Source organism: Cygnus atratus, chromosome 5 (genome assembly GCF_013377495.2).
Source record: "Cygnus atratus isolate AKBS03 ecotype Queensland, Australia chromosome 5, CAtr_DNAZoo_HiC_assembly, whole genome shotgun sequence".
NCBI classification, from domain to species: Eukaryota; Metazoa; Chordata; class Aves; order Anseriformes; family Anatidae; genus Cygnus; species Cygnus atratus.
Genome location: NC_066366.1, coordinates 41296942 through 41317758, shown reverse-complemented (window position 1 = coordinate 41317758; position 20817 = coordinate 41296942). Strand labels below are relative to the sequence as shown.

The 20817-nt window shown below is 53.1% G+C and overlaps 1 protein-coding gene across 5 annotated transcripts; it reads left to right on the top strand.

The window, feature by feature from the left end:
• The first annotated feature begins 3274 nt into the window (after positions 1-3274).
• Positions 3275-18082, top strand: ABCD4 (ATP binding cassette subfamily D member 4). 5 transcript variants are annotated; one of them, XM_035539754.2, is made up of 19 exons: positions 3275-3339; positions 3429-3553; positions 3667-3794; positions 4007-4146; positions 7323-7439; positions 7719-7844; positions 8479-8529; positions 10848-10942; positions 11899-12020; positions 12892-12983; positions 13154-13243; positions 13522-13727; positions 14011-14102; positions 14285-14321; positions 15155-15204; positions 15498-15550; positions 15914-15990; positions 17122-17237; positions 17403-18082. In XM_035539754.2, exons 1-19 carry the CDS (start codon positions 3293-3295, stop codon positions 17496-17498), a joined length of 1860 nt encoding a protein of 619 aa, XP_035395647.1. In that variant the 5' UTR covers positions 3275-3292; the 3' UTR covers positions 17499-18082. The 5 variants fall into 5 exon arrangements, with proteins under 5 accessions (XP_035395647.1, XP_035395646.1, XP_035395648.1 ...); XM_035539753.2 differs by having other exon boundaries at positions 13519-13727; XM_035539755.2 differs by having other exon boundaries at positions 3286-3553; positions 17403-18078.
• The last annotated feature ends 2735 nt before the right edge of the window (positions 18083-20817 follow it).

Genomic DNA, 20817 nt, shown 5'->3' with positions numbered 1-20817 from the left:
ACTGCAGCTGCAGTCTGCTCACCGATCTTAGGTGGAAGGAACGTCAAGTTGCATGAAATACTTCTCTGTGGTCCTGATGTGACTATGCCCAGGGGACCTGGAAAGCATGGATTCTGCCCCAGTCTTTGGAGTAACTTGTTCAAACTGAACGGCAGAAGTCCGGGTTTTGTGCTCATGTTGTCTGGTACATCTCATTCCCAGCCCTGAGACCAACTATGAGCACACTGCCTCACACTTCTGCTGGAGCTCATAACGAGAAGCTCAAGTAGACAGACTGGTGGGCCCTGTGGAGAAGACCTGTGAGGCTCTTTCATTTCTGTGCCTGCCTCCAGGCGATGCCGGTGCCAGCAGAAAGACAGTTGTGTTCAGTTCTGCTAACACTGCACAGAGAGGGAGAGCTGCAAATTACAGGGAGTTTACAGACAGGAGCAAGAGAGCCACTGTGATTGAATTATAGGAGACGATGTGAGGAGCAAGATCTGTTTAGTGGTGCTGAAGTGAGAACTGGTGGGCAGGGACAGCCCAGTGTGTAAATCACAGAGGGTGAGAGGAATTAATGGGGATGACCTCAGCTGTGTGACTGAGGACAGAGGAATGGCATGGAGGACAGAACTTGGCCTGAACATTAGGACAGATTGGTGGCAAGGCCCAGCCAAGAATTTCATCTCCCTGAGGGCAGCAGGGAGTTGGCCTGGGCATTAGATCCCATCTCGAACAAGAGACTGGAGTCCCCTAAGGCTCCTCCGCATCCTGCTGCCCACTGCCTCTGCAGTGACTCAGAGCTCAGTGTCATTCCCCATCACTCACATGTGCCTCAGTGCCACTTCTTTCCCATCGCATGCAAAATGCCTGGGTCCCCAGTGCTCTTTTCCCGTCTCTACCTTAAGATTCCCCCTTCATTCTCCTGTGGGACCTCAGTGCTGTTCCCTGAGAGGGACACAGAGCACCCTGTTAGTGTGGCTGCCTCCCCTTTCACCTTCTGGGTGATGTTCAGGATGTACCAGTCCAATGCCCAGGGGTAGCTTTGAAAGTAGTTCCCATCTCTAATTATCCTCTGCTTCTCTCGGGGCTCTTCTCCCTTTTCCAGCTGGGTTCCCTCTTCCTTCCCAGAGGGAAAGTTTGAACTTGGTGTTGGTGCCATGCCCTTGCCACCTGAGGCATCGTGCTCCCGCTTGGGCAGGAGGGAAGTCCCTGTGAAACAGTGAGCGCTGCACCTCAGCACCAGCGAGGAGCACAAGCTGTGGCCGTAACCTGGGGTCCCTGGGAGGGGTGGGGGAGAGCTGGGAACTGCTGAGGATTCAAAGTCAAGATCAAAGCGTTTCCCTCTGAAGCCCTAACACTCTCCTTCCCTCCCACTTGCACATAAAAGCACTCTGCCCTCAGCAGGCTCCCTAGGCGGGAGGGTGGCGGGAGGAGGGGGCTGGCTTCCCCCTTGCTTTTCCTGTGTTACTAATAGCTCTTCCCAGAGGTGAAATGGTGAAAATCCTTCCACCCCTCCTCCCCCATTCCTGCTCCTCTCCCAGAGGGCCTGAAGTCTTTTCAATGACTGCGATTTCATGGCAGACCTGGCCTTTGCTGGGGCGTTGCCGGCCAATGCCAGCCAGGACAGATGCGGTGAGCAAAGCCTTTGAAGTGTACAGTAGAAAGATGCTGTTAGAGGCGAAGCACCGGGAAGAAGGATTTAAAAGAAAGCAGAGCAGTTGGGCCCACAGGAGGGGGAAAGGCTAATTAAGGCACAGAGCATGGAGGGGGAAAAGACAGGATCATTAAGATAGCACAGCAGGAGCCGATGGTGCGGCTCCAGGGTGGCTTCAGCCAGGCTGAGCCTGGTGCCGTCGGTGCTCCATTCCCACCCTCTGTTCTGCAGTGGCACGGGAGTGTGGGCGACTGCTGGTCAGTTCAGGTGGCTGGTCCTGCTGAAAAACAGTTATTTTAGTTCATGCACTGATACAGAAAGAGATGAAGCTCAGAATGGGAGTCTGCATTATACCTGGCCAAATGCCCTTTACTTACTAATGATTAGAGACAGGACTAAACACCGCAGGTGACAGTAAACTGAAGAAGCAGCAAGCTCGTATAGACATGTACAAAGAAGCTGGAGACTGGAAATGAGCAGGAAACAGTGGATTGAATTTTGGAAAAACCAGGAAGATGACATTCTTCTGGCAGTGCCTCATTACGAACCATTGCGCAAAACCAGCAGTGTGAGGAAAGACTTGGGATGGGAAAACTGAGGGGATGCAAGCTGGCGAGTCAAGACTGCTGTTCTGTGTCTGTTTTGATGGTCATGGCAGCTCCTGTTTGTTTCAGAGCACAGGAGGCCCCAGGGCCACGGGAAGATACGGAGAGCCAGCAACACAGGGAGGGCAGGCACTGAGAAGGCCACACTTTTTTGAGGAGAAAGATGGGAGGCAGAGGGGAGTGCTGTAAAAGATGTAAATGCCTGGGTGCTGCTCCGAGCAAGGGGGTGGAGAGGTGTGGGGAGGCACCGCTCCTTTGTGCTCAATCATGGCTGCCTCAGAGAGGGTCCCAGAGTTGACAGGGATGGGCAAAGGGCAGGGAGGAGGAGGAGGAGGTAGAGTTTGGGACAGAACACCCTGGCCATCACATCTCTGTGTTGGATCCCCTGGATGCCTTGGTGCTGGGAAACCATTTTGTGGGCAGGGGAGGAAGGGGAGCAATGCCCCCTGCCATGAGGCAAAGCACGGGAGTCATTGTCCCAGTATCTGTCCTGGTGACACACACAGTGTCCATAGCCACCATATCGCACTGCGACAGGATATGGCTGCTGTGAGCAACCATCACCCAGGCCTGGCGCAACACCTGGGAGAAAAGTGTCCCTTTGAGCACAAAACTGAGTCACCAGGGAGATCAGCAGGGCTGATAGCACGGCGAGCTGCAGCAGTGAGGGAAAGCGAGGACGGGAGGGAGGGACGCTGCTTAGGGACAGCGCTGCTTGCTAGGGCTCCGGCTTGGTTGTGTTTGGAGGCACTTGGAGCAGGGACAGGGGAGATGGGGCTGAGGGGTGGAAGCCAGTGGGGGTGAGAGGGTGAAGTGACCGGGTGACAGCCCTGAAGTGAAGGGCGGGCAGCGGCCGAATGGCTGCTGCCCGCCCTTCCCTTCAGGGCTGTCCCCCCCGCCTCGCAAGGTGGCGCTCCCGGCCGCCATGGAGGCCGGAGCCTCTCGATAGCGAGCTCCTGCACAGCGAGGAGAGCTCCTGAATATCCGTGAGCTTATTCGCGAGCTTTATGAATATTCACGACGTGACAGCCCGGGGGCGGGCCGCGCCATCATGGCGGGAGGCAGCGCCGGCGGTCGGGGCGCCGGGGCCGGCGGCCGGTGAGGCTGAGGGGGTCGGGGTGTTTTTGGGGTGCCGCCGGGCTCCCAGAGCTCACGTCCACCCCTGGTGCGGCTCTTCCTCTCGCCAGGCCCCGGCCCCAGCTCGATGGGGTGTTCCTGCGGCGCTTCCTGAGGATCCAGGCTGTCTTGTTTCCCCAGTGGCCCTCCCGGAACGCGCTGATGTTCCTGACGCTGCTCTGTGTCGCCTTGCTGGGTAAGCCGGAGAGCAGGGGAGGTTGGACTGAGCTCTCCTCAGTCCCCCCATACCCCTTTTTTTGCCACACCACCGTCCTTCCTTCCCTTTCCGTGCTTCCCTCTTTCCTCCAGAGCAGCTAGTTATTTATCAGGTCGGCGTGATCCCCAGCCAGTACTACGAGGTCCTGGGGAACAAGGACTTCTCCGGATTCAAAGCGCTGACTGCCATTGCCCTGACCCTGATCGTGGTGAACTCCACGGTAAGACAGGCCAGAGGCTCCCTCGTCTTGGGAAGGGAGGGGAAAACTGCCCGTGGCTCTTGGCATAATCCTGTTGAAGGATCTAGGTCTGCCCTAGCCCCGTTGGGTAGCTATGTGATCGCTGGTGCAAACTGCTAATTTTTATTTCATTTTGGGAAATGCATGTTCTGCTGGCTTATCCCTTCTCATCTGTCTTCTTGCCTCCATTCCAGCTAAAAAGCTTCGACCAGTTTATCTGCAACCTGATGTACGTGAGCTGGAGGAAATCCCTCACCGAATACCTCCACCGCTGCTACTTCCAGGGCCAGGTTTACTACAGCCTGCATGTTCTGCACGAGGACATCGATAACCCGTAGGCTGCCTGCGGCTTCTTTCGTCCTCTTGCTTGGCTTCTCCCAAGCTGCTCCTCACCTTTTCCTGACCTCTCTGTATTTCTGGGTAGGGGTTTAAGCCATAGGAGTTTTTTGTATCAAGATACAGATACACCCGTCTGCCCTGGGTGGGAGGTGGTACCTGGTGATGGGGACTCCTGTGACCACTGGTCTTGAAGGTTTTGTAGGCAGGATGTTTCTGTTGCAAGGAAAATGGAGAGCCATCAGAACAGGGATCTAGTGCTGCTATAAACCATGCAGTCTGCAATCTCAGTCTGCAATCACTTGGCACTTAGTGTGATGTTGCAGAGGGCCTGGCTGGAGGCAGAGAGCACTGCCTCTCCCTGTTTTCACGCAGCCAGTGCACTCAGGACAGTCTCTGTCATTCAGTTTGAACTTCAACCACCAGTTTCCAGCTGAACACAGTTTTGCTTAGTAGGGTTTTTAGTGGTTTTGATAGCCCGTGGAAGCCACATTCAGGAAAGGCTTTGTTTTGCTCTCTTAGGGCTGCATTTCCTTTTCCCTGTTCCTAGGAAGGAAATGTCAGGGGTGTCTTGAAATTTGAGAGAAGGAGGAGCATTCAGTCCCTCCTGGTATCCCAGCCAACACTCAGATCCTCTTCTAGTCCCTCTGCAGCAGCCTTTGACACAGCTGCAGAGAGGGAGAAGTTCTTCTTGCACTGTCCTGGTTACTGCAGAACTGCTTTTCTCAGCAGAGAAGGTCAAACAGCTTCCTTCCTCGCAGTGTCATGTTGACCCCAGCCTTTCAGCCTGTCTCTGCACACAGGACACTGCTGACATAGTTATGCAGTTTGAAGAGTTAAAGATGCTACATTAGGCATCACTTCAGAGTGACTAACTTTTCCCCCTCTGGAATTTAAAGAACTTGTTATTAAACAGTTGCTGAAAAACTAGGAACATGGAGAAAACTTTTTCCAAACTGTGTTGCTTTATACAGTTGTGTCAAGACCACAATCTCTCTTCCCCTGAAGGGGGCACCTGTGGTCTAGTCCCTTTCACTGCTCTGGTGCTATCTATCACAATGATGGCACCAGAGGTGACCAAGCCTGGGGTCCTTGTGAGAAATGGCTGTCTTGCAGAGACTCCCAGCTGTTGTCCCAGTGGTGACTTCAAGGGACTGAAGCAGCCTCTGTGCTTCTGCTCCCCAGTGCTCCTGGTGGCCTGTCCTTACTCTTTCATTGCCCAGCATGATGGTCTCTGTGGCTGCACAGTGAAATGGTGCAGGATATGTCATACTTTTTCCTTTTTCTGTATCATTTTTCAGCCAGACCTGCACCTTGTCTGCTTCTGCTAGCTCAGTGCTGGGTGAGAGCATGGGTAAGAACAAAAAGCTGTGCCTGGGGGGAGCAGAAAACAAGGAGAGGGCCTAGCTTACGGTCAAGCAGCCCTATTGCCAAACAAGAAATTACAGCTTCATGATGTGCTTTCCAGCAGCTGCTGAAATTACTTCCAGCTCATTGAAATTTTCATGTGTGCTAATACTTTGTAGGGTATGGAGTTGCAAGGACAGGTTAAGACTTGCGGTGCCTCCCATGCACTGTAGCACATTGGCCATGGCTGGAAGGTCCTACTCACCCATCTTTCCCTTTGGCTGGGGGAAGGGGAGGACAGAGGCCCCATACCACATGACTGTCCTTAAGGTTTATTTTTAACCAGGGAATGTATTCACATTGTGCAGTGAAATGCATGAGATAACTGGGTCTATCTGCTCCACAGTGATAGAGCCAGCTCTCCTGACCTTAGCACACCGAAAGTGTGGGCTTGCTGCTGAGTATTTTTCATCACCCCCTTGCTTCTGCTCAAACATCCAATCTTATTGTTCAGTGTCTTTTTGATGCCACTACAAGAATTCGCTTTATCTTGCAGTTCTGATGAGAATTTTTTTCCGTGTAGTAAATATTTAGAGAATGAACTAGAGCAGTGAAATAGCTTACCGTTATGCAGTGCAAACCAAGCTAAGTGTTAGATGCACTGTGTCATCCTTCTTTCCCTTCTAGAGGGAATGAAGAGTGGGCTTAGAGTGTCATACAAACCCCGTGGCTCCTAGCAGGGCATTTGAGTTGATGTCTATGCGTTATCAGTACATGTTGCTTAATAGCTCATAAAAAGCAATATCCTGCCATGAGTTTACAGCATGAGTTAAATGATAACATCACGGGGAACAATTACAGCCTAAGAAAAGGAAAAATAATGACTGTAATGTCAGTCAGGGTGGGAGCTGCCCCCAGATTGAATCCATTGCTGCTCTGGGACTGCAAAAGAGCTGAGAGACAAATGTCCTTGTGGTCATATCTGCATTAATGGCTAAGCAGGACTCCAGCCTTGCTCTTTGTTGCATCCACAGTCATTACCTTTCCGCCTGAGCTCAGAGCATCAGAGGCTGAAACCCTTACCCGTGTGCTCTGAACAGATCAGGCACTGAGGGATTATACAGGCTAAAGTCCTTTCAAGTTACCCCAAGCTCATCTTCTGCTCAGCAGTGGGGCACATGGGACCTGGGGGTCTGCAACCCGTGTGCCTGCTGCTGCTGCGGCAAGGAGGCTTGGTGCGATGCTGCCTGCTCTTGTGGGTTGGGGGAGGGTGAGCACACTTTCTTCCTTGCAGCAAAGGGACCTGCTTCTGACTGGAAGGGTGACTTTGCTGGAGGACTTACCTAATACCTTACAGCTGGTTAGGGCTTGCCCTGTGCTCTAACCAGCCCCGGTATCTCTGGTGCCTGGGGCTGCAGCAACAGTACTAAAGGTTTTGGGGAAAGCCAGTGTTTATGTTAGTGTGGGGGAAGGACCAGGGAATAACGAAGAAGGATGCAGAGACCTTCAGCACAGAACAGACAGCATCGCAGAAGAGGGAACAAGGGGTTAGCGCAAGGAATGGGGTGACGGTCACAACAGGAGCTGTCCTTCCTGGGTGCCAGGAAAGCCCTTGGGCCGTGCTGAGCCATGGAAAATGTCTCCTAGCGGGGCAGTAGGAGTCAGGCTGCAGGTCCCTCCCATGCAGAGTTGTTCGCATTCCCCCTATCCTAAGTTCAGGCAGTGAAACAGCCCGGCTTGTGCCCTGTTAGGGAGTTACTGCGCCCTGCACCAACTGGTTCTCACTCCTGGGCTTTAACAGCGTCGATGCCTCTTTGTGTTGAGCAGGGACCAGCGCATCAGCCAGGATGTGGAGAGGTTTTGCAAGCAGCTCAGCTCCATGGCCAGCAAGCTCGTCATCTCTCCCTTCACGCTGGCCTACTACACGTACCAGTGCTTCCACAGGTAAGGGCCCATCCTGACCCCTGAGCACACCTCTTTCCTCTGCTCTGTTTTGGAGCCTGGCACCCACGTTACAACTGCTGCTGTAACTGCAGGGGCATTGTACGTGTGGGTGAGGGGGCTCTGCACTCCAAGGGGACTTCTGCCTTGTGCAGTGCTGGCCCCCAAAGTCCTGTGAAGGCGAAGAGAGGTGACAGTTGAGGGCTCTGACTGCTCGAGCCCAGGGGTGCTGGAGTGTCCTTTTGTCTGGCTTCTTAGCCGACCTCTCTTTCTCCTCTGCAGCACAGGCTGGCTAGGCCCCGTGAGCATCTTCGGGTATTTCGTCATCGGGACAATCGTTAACAAGGTATTGATGAGCCCGATTGTGTCTAAACTTGTGCAGCAGGAAAAGCTGGAGGGGGATTTCAGGTGAGTCACAGTGGAGCAGCATTTTCGCTGCCTATTTTGGCAGCTCCTGCAAGAGCTGCACTTTAGTCCCTGTTCAGTGCTATGTTTGCAGCTACTTCTCTTGTCCATGACATGCAGTCAGCTGCTTCCCAGCTCAGAGAGACCCACCTGCTCACTGCTGCCCCAAACTCAGTCTGCTGAGCCCCGAGCGCTCCTTTTCGTGCCCCGTGTCATGTCAGGTAGTGCCATTGGTTCAGTTCAGGGAAGCTTTGCGGGTTTCCCTGTGCCTCGGGGCACCCAAGGACAGCAGCAGAAGCTGGTGTGTCACAGGGAGCCCAGACATGGGCTGTGATGATTCTGTATGGTGGAGGTGCTGGGGTAGTAAATGCCCAAGGGGAAGAGATACCCCAGGGCTAAGACTCACAGTGAGCAAGATACCAAACAAATGCACCACTGAGCTGTCCCAGAATTATGTCACCTTGTGCTAAGGTTTGGGTTTCAGTGCCTTTTTGAGCCCGTTGAATGTTTCTGTCAAGAGATGCCTCAGATCACTGCTCTGACAGATGCAAAATGAGTTACCTCTAGCAAGGGTGCTGGTTGTATAATTCACTAGGCATTTATACATGATCCTGATGATGTTTTTTGGGTTGCTCAGGTTCAAGCACATGCAGATTCGGGTCAATGCAGAACCAGCTGCTTTCTACAGGTAGGTAGAAAAGGGATAATGCCAGCTTGGGGCATCCTCCGTGTATTCCTGTATCCCAGAGGAGTCCAAGTGCTGTTGCTGCAGCCTGAGCTTTCTGCCCCCTCCACCCTGCTGCAGGTGCAGCGTCACAGAGTGCCTGCTCCCTGACACGGTGTTTGCGTTCCATGCACTGTCTGCAGAAATGCTTCACAGCAGCTGGAGACAACTAGTTGCTCTCTGCCTCCCTTCTAACATGCCCAGAGGCTTGATACAGATTTGGTGCTGGCTTAGAGACCCTTCCTGATGTTTTGCCATGGTCCTTACCTGGAAGATTGCTCAAGGCCTCATTGCACCTTGTCAGGATGTTCCCTTGGGGCACTTTTTGCAGGTTGCTTCTGGCCCCATCCTGCTGCTGCTAATCTGTGTGTCTTTTGCCTTGCTTCGTTATCTCTGCTTGCTCTTCTGGGTCAGCCTGTGCCGTGACCCTCCTAGCGCTGCCCTGCTGTTCTCTGGATTTGCTTGATGCCACTTCTGTCTGGTTATTACTAAGGCTCCCGGAGCTGAGCGTAAAGCTGGGAGCCCAGCAGCACCTTCACGCTTAGTGATGCCCTGAAGTCTGTTGAGTTGCTGCTTAGAGCCTTCAAGGTGTTCCACGGAAATGGCTAGAGCCCAGCAAAAGGCCCACAGTTTTACTGGGGTGCCTGGTCAGTGGAAGAAGGTCATTGCTCAACTCTTGTCATGTGTCTGCCTTTGCTCTGTGTGTTGTGCAATCACGCTTCTTCCAGGAATTTAAGAAAGCAGGGGCTGCACTATCTCTGGACTTCCCTGACTGTGATCTTTATTTACCCATTCTCACTGTAGTGACTGAGCATTTCGAGTGCTGCAGTGCTATTCCCAAGGTGGCCAGATTCAAAATTGCCAGTTTGGTAAAGATTAATATTGGCAGGCATGAAACCCTGGTATAAGTAATTGAAATCAATCTTGTTTTGCATTGGCAAGTCTAAATTATTTCTTTGTGGACTGGTTGATTCCTATTGGTTTATGCTAATTTTTCTTAATCGAGAAGATACTTTAATTACAGCCCCTTAGTTAAGTTGCAGTTTTGAAGTTTTTTTTTATTCTATTGCTAAAAATAAAATGAATTATCAAACTGGAAAATGGAGTGTCTTATTCCAGTACAGTTCATAGGCAGAAAAAGTTCATCTGGTGGGAAACTAGAATGGAATTGAATTGCGCTAAAACTGGCATTTTTTGTGGTATGAGTCTTAACTAAAAACAAAGGCAATTTTTAAGAGTTACATTCTTAGAATCCTGCAAAAGGAAGAGTGTGCAGTGAGTGGCCCGTTTCGATTGCCAGACTTCCCTAGCTTGTAGGAGCTGTTAAATCTTGTCCTCTTGTACTTGCTTAACCATTGATTGTTTTGATAAAGGAAAAACAAAACCGGCGTTGTCAGCATTTTATTTATTTGTTTTCTTAACCTTTGGCAAACTCGCTTTGAAAGTGAATGGGAGGAAAAGCTGAAACCAATCCAACAACCTCTCCACATCTGCAAAGTAATAGTAGCTACCGACACTGTGCACTTCAGCCAGAACTTCTGGTCCCTGATGCCTGGCCTTTGTCTCCCTGTGTCCTTGCTTAATAAGTTCAGCTGCCACGGGAATTCATTGTCTGGAGCAAACCATGGAGCTCTGCCTGCGTTTTGCCACCTGAGGGCAGCCCAGCCCTTGTGAACGAGCAGAAGGAGCTGCCAAACTGCTGAGGTGGTGATTTGGAGCCGGGACGTGCCTCCTTGCTGCCTGCTCAGAGAGCAGCTGGCAGTGCAGACAGCACAGCCCTGGGAGCATTGCTGCTAGCTCAGGTGGTGGGGGTCACACTGATCCTTTTGGGAAGGTCCGGGAAAGGGAAGGCTTTGGGGCTGGGGTCACCTGGCCCGTTTGCTTGCTGTCACCTCCTTTGCCTCTGTCCTCTCCTTTCTGGCTCCAGTTGTGTGGCAGCACTGTCTCTCTCTTCCAAAAAAGGCTTTGTTCAGAAAGTGTGTGTTGTAATCTTGGGTGTGTTTTGCTCAAGGCCTGGGCCTCGCTGATAGTGTGTGGCCCCTTCTCACCTCCTGTGTGGGACAGAAACACCCACGTGCTCTGAAACTTGCAGGGCTGTTCCTTTCAGCCAAAGTTTCGTAGTGTTGCAGGAAGGATCTCATGGGTGTTCAGTTCCAGCTCAACAAAGAGCTTGGAGGCTGCAGTAAGAGGCCCTCTCTAGGTCTCAGTCCTAAAGCCCACGCTTTTACCCCATTGTGTGCTCCCAGGAAGTCTAGGAGCCATGTTGCTATCATATTTTACAGGGCCGGGCGAGTGGAGCACATGCGCACGAACCGCAGGCTGCAGAGTTTGCTGCAGACCCAGAGGGAGCTGATTGGCAAGGAGCTGTGGCTCTACAGTGAGTGGGGAGCTTTGGGGGGTGAGCAAAGGCATGTAGTAGTTCTGTTGTAGTGGCCCATGGGCTTGGAAGCCTGACTGCTAGAGCAGCAGTGCTGTTTTTTCTTCTCCTGCCTCTTTCTGGTGCATGAAAACCCTGAGGCTGAAAGAAGGGTGCCTCCTGCACTCCTAAGTGGGAATCCTGTTGTGAAAAAGCCTGGCAGAGAGCAAAGTTCTGGACAACACAGCTAAGTCATAGAGCACAAGCCTGAAAAGAAGTCTCTGCAAGAATCTGCACTCTTTATGGCGCGGGCTTTCAATGGCTGTGAAGAGGGGTAAGGGCTTGGGCTCTAGGGAAGGAGAAGAGTCCATGTATGTGGTTGGGAGCTGCAGAGATTGCTTTCCTATAAAGCCTGTCCCTTAAGAATAGTTGCCCCCTGAAAAACTCCCTTCCTCCCATTGTCACTGGGTCCAGGTTTGGGGGCTACGTAGTGCCAAGACAGCTCCTCCTCACCTCACCAGTGTTGTGAGCTTCTGAGCACCAGAGAGTCCTGAACACAGGTGTCTCTGTGAGAGTTTGGGGGCTTAAGTCTTTCTGCCTATCCTGTGCTCCAAAGCAGACTTCATGGCCAAGCATCTCACCCCAGAACTCCCTTTTTCCAGCTGGAAGGAGCCAGCTGGGCCCCTGAAGAGCAGAAACAAGCGGGCAAAGTGGCTTTTGCTTCATGGTGGTTCCCAGGCTCTGTCTGGGCGATGTTTCTCTGCTCTGGGACCTGTTCCAAGGAGCTTTTTGTTTGGCAAATGGGTTTTCACCCCAGCGCTTCTGCTGTCCTGTGAGATAGGGTTTTCTGCTCGAGTGCATCATGAGAGGCTGAGACAGGATCTGGGTCTTCCTTTTGAGTGGGTTGCACTTGGTCCTGGCTGGGAGAGAGGTTCCCACCGCAACTTACTGTCTTGTCCCCATGTGCTTCTGCCCAGTTGGGATCAACACCTTTGACTACCTGGGCAGCATCCTGAGCTACGTGGTCATTGCCATTCCTATCTTTTCTGGCGTCTACGGTGACCTGAGTCCAACAGAGCTCAGCGCCCTGGTCAGCAAGGTGAGCTAAGGGTTGCGTCCCACACCGGGCTGGGGGCAAAGTGTGTGCTCTGTGAGTTTGTATTAACTGTATGAGCCAGCCCTAAGACTTAAGTCTGTAAATTCATGTGGCTGGGCCCTGTTGTGGAGGGTGAGTGGGCACTGAGGGCGGAGGTTGGGGCTTTGGGCTGGTGGCCGGGGGGCTGAATAACCCGCAGTGAGAGACCTTCAGGATAGACTGACCCGTGGTGGCATGGAAATGGGAGCTTTGAGCCAGCCTGGTGTAAGATTAACGTGGGGGTGAAAGCTGCCGAGGACACAACTGCCTAAGTGTTTCCCAGCCCCACGCAGTGCTGTGGGTGTGGGCTCTGCCCGCGGCTGCTGCCCGTGGCCAGTTGTGAGGCTGTGCTCGCTTGTGGTTGCCACCAGGCTGCTGGAGAGGAGCCTTCCCAGCCCGAGTTGTTTCGAGGTGCTCAAAGCCGGCTTGTGGTGGAGAATGCAGAAGTAAAAATAGCAAAGTAGGCGCTGCAGGCTGAGACACCCTGCACTGAGCCATGTGCGGTGCTAGGGCAGGGCTGGCGGCGTGGATCTGCGTGACACAGACAGGGCGAGCTTGCAGGCACTCTGCAGGCACCATCCCTGGGTGGCAGGAGATGTGTCCCGCCGGCCAGAACTGCTGTGCTGAGCAGGGAAGCCCTGCTCCATCCGAATGCGGCCGTTTTCTCCTTCTTTCCCGCTGCCCTGGGTGATTTCTCCACCCCTCCTTCATCCTGCTGGGCCTGCTGACCCAGCCAGATGTCTGGACACCTTGGCTATCTCCTCGCAGCCATGGGGGTGGGGCAGTCTCCCCAGGTCAGCGCTGACCTTTGCTTTGGCATGTGATTTCTCCCCAGAATGCCTTCGTTTCCATCTACCTCATCAGCTGCTTCAGCCAGCTCATAGATCTCTCCAGCACCGTGACCGATGTAGCTGGCTACACACACAGGTGAGCTTCTGTGTGGGCAGATCTCTGCAGGAGAGGTAATGGGACATGGCTCTACCCAAGTCTGTGCTAAATACATAACAAACAGTTGTCTGTGAGTGAGTATGGACAACGTTAGAAGTGAGGAGCTGCCCCTGGCATTCATGCACCCTTTTTTTTTTTTTTTTTCCCAGGATTGGTGAACTGCAGGAAACCTTGCTGAGTCTTGGCAGAAGAAAAAATGAAAACTACGCAGAAGCCAAAGCCAGCTGGGACCTGGACAGGTGAGTCTCCGCTCAGCAGCACGTTGGCTTGCAGCTTACCTGCCAGTGTGTGGGGCTGTCACTGGGTGGAGGTGGCCCTCGGTGTCACAGCCTGCTGCATGCAGTTGGTTGGACCAAGCAATGCAGTGCTCGCTGTAACCTGGGGTGTGTGGGGCAAGACTCATGTCACGGAAGCACAGGCGGTCTAAGGTGCAAGGGGACGTGCCTGGTGTTTACCAGCCTCAGCATCAGCACTTACCCCAGATCTCTTCTCCTTTGTCTCGGCGGTGGCCCAGCAGCTATGCTGGGCAGGACGCAGTGCCGAAGGACACGGCTTTCCTTCTGGAGCGAGTGACGCTCTCAGTGCCATCCTCTGGCAAGCTGCTCATTAAAGACCTGAGCCTCAGGATCTCAGAAGGAGACAGCGTGATGATCGTGGGGAACACCGGCACAGGGAAAACATCTCTCCTGAGGGTCCTCGGGGGACTCTGGGAAAGCACACGGGGTAAGGACTGCAGGTCTCCATATCCTTCTCTTCTTCAGTGAGGGCTGTCCTAGCTGAGTTTAGAAGGCGGCCGCAGGAATTTGCAAGACGAGTGCCACTTGTGATGCTAAACACGTCACCATTTGAACTGTCCTTTCTCTGGATCACAAACTTCTCTGTGGCACTCATTGCTTTACTCTGTGTTGCCAACCTGCCTTTTCTGGGATGTGAAGGCTAATCCCTGGGGGTGGCGAGGTGTTGCTAGCAGGTGCTGCGGGCTTAGCATGTGTTTGTCTCCGTGCAGGGAGTATCCAGATGCTGACCTGCTTTGGCCCCCATGGAGTGCTGTTCCTGCCGCAGCGGCCGTTCTTCACCGATGGCAGCCTGCGCGAGCAGGTGAGCCCTGGGCCGGCTCTTACCATGCCTCTGCAAACCTGCGTGCAGCAGGAAGGCCTGCAAGAGGGAGGATGCGTGCGGCTGCTCCTTCCCTTTTGCCTGACTTTGTGCCACCACCACTGTGTTTCGGTTGGACCATGTCCAGCTCCCTCTGACATGACTTCTGTTGGTCTGTTCAACAGGTGATCTATCCCCTGAAGGAGATCTATCCAGTTTCAGGTATGTGGAAATTCATCACAGCAATTAGCCAGCCCTGTGGTTTCAGCTCTCTGTTCTGCACCCAGTGCAGCTTCTCCTCTCCCATGCCCCATGAGGAATGCTCTGTTACACTTCTGTTGCACTCTTCTTTTCCCTGGAAGGTTTGCCTTTCTGTAGCTTTGGATCAGCTCAGCATTCCCTCGCTTTCAAGAAGAATGCTTTCTCTAGATACAGTGAGGACGGGCTGGCTGTGCTCTGCATGTTGTACCGTGATACATGGTACGTGCTGAGACACCCTGCTGCTTTCTGAACTTGCTGTCGGGATTCATCTGATCCATCTGGTACAACCTGCGTATGGGAAGCCGTGTTTGCCTTTATCTCAGTTTCCATGTACCTCCATCTTTCACTGTCCCTCTTTTTCAAACGATGTCCTGGGTCCTTGCATGCTGTCGAGGTCAATGTGTATTCTTGCTCTCCCCTGCCCTCCTCACAAGCCAGAGCACACATCTGAGTATAAGCTGCTGCGTCTTGCCGATGTCCAAGTTTAAGTTTCTGTCTGAGTGAAGCCTGGATCCTTGTGTTCTGGCTGTGTCCGTCTGTGACCATGGACCAAGCCTCAGGTGTATCTGTGGAGCCCGGCCATCTCCTGGTACGCTGCTCACAGATGTGGCTTAAGGAGGGCTCTTCGGGAGCTCTCTGTGTGCCAAAGCTCAGGACCCAGTATAGAGAAGTGGTTGAGTCAGCTACAGTGGACCTCGGGAGCTTCTCCAAACCTTCCCTCCTGCCCCACTGACTCCCCCTTGCAGCTGTGGTCTCAGCAGACGTGTCCTGTACGTACCCACTTTCTCCCCCAGGGCCTGCGGATGATGAGAGAATCGTGCGATTCCTGGAGCTGGCCGGGCTGGTGAGTCCCTGGTGGCGCTGCTGCCGTCCTGCCTGCTGCTGCCGGAGAGGGACGAAGGGATGAGGTGTTGTGGCAGCACGGGATGACCACGTGCTGGACACAGGCAGGGGAATGGTCCGTAGCTGGGACGGGACTGTCCATGGGAACAGGCAGAGGAGGAGGGATATGGAGCAACTTTGGACCAAGCAGGAGAAGAGAGGGTAGCAGGAAGGGGATGGTTGTACTCAGGGCTGTGTCCCCTGGGGGCTGACAGGGCTGGGGCTGCGTTCACAAGTCTGCTGTGCTCTCTGCAGACTGATTTGCTGGCAAGGGCTGGAGGACTGGACGAGCAGGTGGACTGGAACTGGTAAGGCAGCTCACTGTCTGTGGGAATTTGGATGATCCCTCTGGTTGGGGAACACTTCTAAGCAGTTGCACATTGCTGCTGGACTTGGGAGCATCTGTGTCCACCTGTGTCTTGTGGGAGGTGGGCTGTATGCAGGGCTGAAAGGTTCCTGCCCAATAAAAGGTTCCTGCCCTGTCCTGCATCAATACCAACATCAGCAGCCGTGCTGCTCTGCAGGAAACTCACTGTGCACAGTGGAGGGGGAGCACCGGGTGCACACAGGGACAGTTGTTTGCTGGGGTCTCCGGTATCAGCAACCACAAGCTCTTTAGCAAACAAGCTCTCTTTGTTAAGGGAGATTTTTGAATCTCAACCCTGCTGCAGGTATGACATCCTGTCCCCAGGGGAGATGCAGAGGCTCTCATTTGCACGTCTCTTCTACCTCCAGCCAAGATACGCAGGTGAGTGAGCGACTGCAGAAGAAGAAGAAAGGCAGTGCCTTCGGCATAAACAGAAGCTGGTACAGAGGCAGCTCAGGAACCTGCTCAGTCTTAGCGATGATTTTAGACAGCTCAGCACACACAGGATTCAGAGGTGAAAATATTTCACTATCTTTGTGGCAGGGGGTAAATGAAGAGGTTTTGTGTAAAACCTCGTCTTCTTAGGGAACTATTAATTAGTGTTCTTGGTCCAGGTGTTACACCTGGGAGAGCACCCTCTCAGCATGCTCACCAGCTGCCGTGTAAAGAAGCAGGTGTGCTAGTGAGCACAAACACAGTGTCAGCTGCCGTGTGTGCGGCTCATCAGCCTCCGTGGGGCTGTGGAAATGATGTGCCCTTGGAAACTTAGCTATAACACAGCAAAAGAGGACAAGGAGTGGTGGAAGAAGCATTGCTGAGAGATCACAGAGGCAGCTCACATTTGCAGTCTGGTCTAATTCCTTTCCACGTTTGGATGGCTGGGGGGACATTGGAGGAGTTGTCAGGGGGGCCAGGGTAGATGTGTGTGCACAGAGCCAGTGTCAGTAGCAAGGAGCCACTTTCAAGTACCTCTCATCTCCTGAAGCGCTGCCATATGCTATCTGGCCAGAAGGAACTTGTGGACTGTCATCTGAGCTGTAGAGATGATGTAAAACTAATTGCATTCATTTGCTCCAGGCCAGTAGCATTTATTTTTAACTGACAGGAAGCCACGCCAGGCCATCCTGGCTGCTGCACGTGGGCTCTTGGCCAGAGAGGTGACGAGGCTGCTGTTCAGCCAGGCGCTCTGGCACGCAGCCTGTCTTGGGAAGGTCATGTCTTAGATTTCACAGTGGTGAGAACAGGGCAATGGCTGGCAGCTTTTGAGGGAAATGAACGAGGTGAACGGGGCCGTTTGGGTGGATTTGAGGGCTTGTGGGGAAGGGCAGCCTTCCCACTTGGCTGACAGCAGCTGTGCCAGAGCAAAGTCAAAGTCCTTAGGCTTCTCCTCACTTGCTCTTGGTGAGTTCCACTTAACTTGTGAAATGTCCTCAGCAGTCACTGCTCTTTTGCCCAGGGGGAGAGGACAAGTAGGGAGAGGGGGGTGTGTGTGGGGCTTACGGCTTGTCTCAGTGCTAGATGAAGCCACCAGCGCCCTGACGGAAGAGGTGGAGCATGAGCTGTACCGTGTGTGCCTTCAGCTGGGCATGACGCTGGTCAGCGTGGGACACAGGCCCAGCCTGGAGAAGGTGAGAAGGGGAGGTGGCATTACACGCCTCTCTGCTGGTGGCAAGATGGGAGGCAGAGAGGGTCCCTGGTGAGCAGAGGGGAATGGCTGAGGCTGGAGAGCCCCGCTGTGGGAGAACACGCCCTCAACAGAGACATCCCTCAGTTGTTGTGTCATCGAATTGCAGTTCCACAGCTGGATTTTGAAGCTTCATGGAGAGGGAAGATGGGAACTCATGCGATGTGAGAGGATGAAGCGGCTCCCGTCTGAGGAAGGATGCTGATAAACATGCCCGAGTCCGCACAGCTGCACAAGCTGCGTATCCCTGGGAGAGCTCTGAAGAGCAGACTGGGAGTGCAGAGCCGGCAGCTGTCAGCAAGGGATTCACTTGGTGCAAAACCAGTTACAGATTTTGCCGATGGATGCAGGGCCAAGTCTGAACTTATGCCAGGACCGGACATGTCTCCCCTATCCCTCTCAGTCCCACTCTTTGTCCTCCTTACCACTCACGGGGGAAGGGACTGAGCTGCTGGGCTGCTGAAAAAGACAACATTACCTCATGGGGTTCGTAGAAGCCATGGGCAGAGGAACCTCCACCCATCCAGGATGCAGCAGTGCAAGGATGGGCTGCAACCTGATACTGTGCTGTCTGTGCCTCGCTGGGACCTCTGCCTCTGATGTACAGCCCTGCAGAATGGGCTCTGGTTCTACAGAACGGGCTTCTGAGCTGCTGGCTCCACAAGCAGTTAAGGGATGCATTGTAATGGGAGGAGGAGGCTGGCACAGAAAAGGACATGGCTCTCCTCTCCTTAAGACACAGGGTTAAGGTTCAAATAAACGTGTTTTGTATTAAAATCTGGGGCCTGTTATCCAGATATTCCTGGAGAAGAATCAGTTTGTGTTATCCAGGCTTCTGCCTCTTCTGCTTTTTTATTTCTGCTTTGGAAGGGATGACTGTGTGTTGGCAGTGCTCTTGGACCAGACTAGTGGTGAAGAGCAGAGCAAGGGTAGGGGTAATACACCTATCCTGGCTGGTCAGTTCCTTTCTCCACTGCTACTGCAAGGCACAAGGAACCCCAAGGATAGCTTTTGGCCTTCTGCTTTCAAGGGAGCAAACAGAGCTCCTCCTTACTGTTCTGTCTGTGATGCATCCTGTTCTCTCCCTTGCCTCCTACCTGTGTGCAGAGGCAGAGCTTTTGAGGGTCTCTGAGTTCCCTCAGACTACTCTGGAGGTATGGTCTGAGCACTTACTGGGCACAGTAAGTTGCTCAGTGATGTTTCTGGCCCTGGCCCCAGTTCTGTAGCAAAGGAGGTGGCTGCTGGGAGGGCCATGCCAGCAGCTCTTTCGCCCCCCCACCAAGGTGCTCGTGTCCCTCTGTGATCTGCTGCACAGCTTCATGGTCACCTAGGGTGACCAGGTCCCCAAGCTCACGGGCTTTGTCCTCAACAGTCTTCCTCAGCACCCAACACATAATCTTCCCTAATGTGTGATTTGGGATGGGGAGGAGCAGAGCTGATGGCCAGGCTGCATGCAGACACACTGCTGGGGTGATGCCCTTCAGCAGCTCCCAGAGCCTTTGCTCTGGATAACGATGAGCTCATGCTGCAACAAGGCAGCACATCTACCCCCTGCACTGCCTACAGACAGCTAGCTCATGAGAGCCGTGTGTCAGGGACTCATTGCCTTGTGTGTGAGAACAGCAAGCAGCAGGTAACCAGCCTGGGGACTGTTTTTTTTGACTGACCCTTCAGCTTGCCATGTAGAGAAGGGACAACATCTCTTCGCTGTGCATGGCGGCAGGCTCGCAGCACACATCCTCCTTCTTCCCCTGCCTCTGCACCTCCTCTCCCCTTGCTCCTGAGTCTCAACTCCCTCGCCTTGCTGAGCTGGCAAACGCTCTCCTCCATCAGAGCAGGCCCGCTGAGTAAGAGGTGGCTATTTTTACACAGCCACTTTTCTGACCAGCACAGGAGCCTTCCAGGAAGCCTTCCAAGCATGAATTGCTTTCAGATCTGATGAGCAAAGGCTGTGCACTGCCTGCCTGACACTACGGGTGCTGCAGGAGGAGCCACCAGTTACTGACCCTGGGTTTGTGTGCAGCTCCAGCCACTGCTGCTGCAGGACAACGTCCCCTCATTGCTTCGAGGCCAGCAGGAGCATCAGGACCTGCTCTCCCCATCCTGCGCCTGCTCCCAGAGCCTGTGCATTACCCAGGGAAGTGGCAGTAGCTTCAGGCGGCCCCTCACCTCCAGGGCTGTCACAGGAACCTGGCTGTCAGTCCTCATAGACACCAGGACACATTTCATTCCTGGACACGGCTTCACAGCCTGAACAGAACCAGCCCTTCCCATGGGCCAAAAGACATTTAGTGAGCCCATGCTGTTATCTGGGGTGCTGATCCCTGCTCCATGACCATGTCCAAGGCAAGACACCCTTAGTCAGCACAGGGAACTTTGCCAAAGGGGGCACACCTTTGCTCCAGCAAGCTGGGCTGGACTCTCTTCCTTCTTCCAAATAATTTGGACCAGCCTGTAGCTGCAGGATGGACCAACAGCACTAAGTGAGGTCTCATGTTCTCTTTGCTCTTTGTGGCGATATCCCTCGTGGTCTGCAGGTCCGATACATCTGGTGAATAAGCTGGACACCAACGTGGTACACAGTCATTATTTGACAACAGGTCCTTCCATCCCAAACATACCTGAATTTGTATCAAAGCTGCCCCCAGAGCTAGATGCAGACCTATGAAGGCACTGTCTCTTGGAGAAATGCAGCCTTGCAGGTTACAGCACCTCCACAAAGCCAAGCCCACGCATCCTCATCACTGCATAAGCACAGTCTCTTATTTCCTATGCACACCTGCTCCACTTCAGCCTTTTTTTCCCTGTAAGACATCAGTGTTTTCCATGAGCGCATCCCCAGACACCCTTAGCAGAGCATACATACCTCAGCTCCTCTCACAATTCAGTGTGGGTTCCCACTGCTCTCCAGCCAGAGCTCCCCTGGCTGGAATTCCCCATTTATGCCCTTCTCTCTAACTGATGAATAAAAAATTCATAGGTTCTGCCCCCGGGATGAGTGCCCCCTCCCCAGCTTTGTCTTTCACTGAGAAGGGAGAGCCCATCTTCTCCAAATCTGGGTGGGCAGGAAGATAGTCTCTCTGCATGCTGCTTTGGAGCTCGCTGAAATGCCTTCTGTCTAAGGCCTGACACCCAACTCCACTTTGGCTGAATTCATCTGCCTTGAAGAAGTGACCAGACTCGTACACAATATTCCAGTTTAGTTTTATTCTTGTTCATATCTTTACAGAAAATGGCACATAAATCACAGGTTCTGAATGACTAGAAGTTGTTACAGCTCCATATCTCAAACACCTCAATACTGAATTCTTTTCGCACTGTATATACATTATTTACACACCGCGGGCTATAATCTAACACGTTGAACTTTGAACAAACTGGGGACAAAGACAGATGGGGCTGTATGAAGGGGGTCAATTTTGACAGAATAAAAACAGCAGCTCTGAGGAGAGGGTGCTGGCAGCTGAAAGCGGGACAGAGAGGGCTGCGTGGAAGTGACTGTCCTACATCGTCCTTGGGGAACA

Excerpts from the sequence above, each read along its gene's own strand:
- ABCD4 (XM_035539753.2), top strand. The coding sequence starts at position 3,293 with ATGGCGGGAGGCAGCGCCGGCGGTCGGGGCGCCGGGGCCGGCGGCCG. Across the intron at positions 13,244-13,518 it reads GCCAGCTGGGACCTGGACAG|CAGCTATGCTGGGCAGGACG; the intron begins GTGAGTCTCCGC and ends GCGGTGGCCCAG. Across the intron at positions 15,551-15,913 it reads GAGCAGGTGGACTGGAACTG|GTATGACATCCTGTCCCCAG; the intron begins GTAAGGCAGCTC and ends ACCCTGCTGCAG.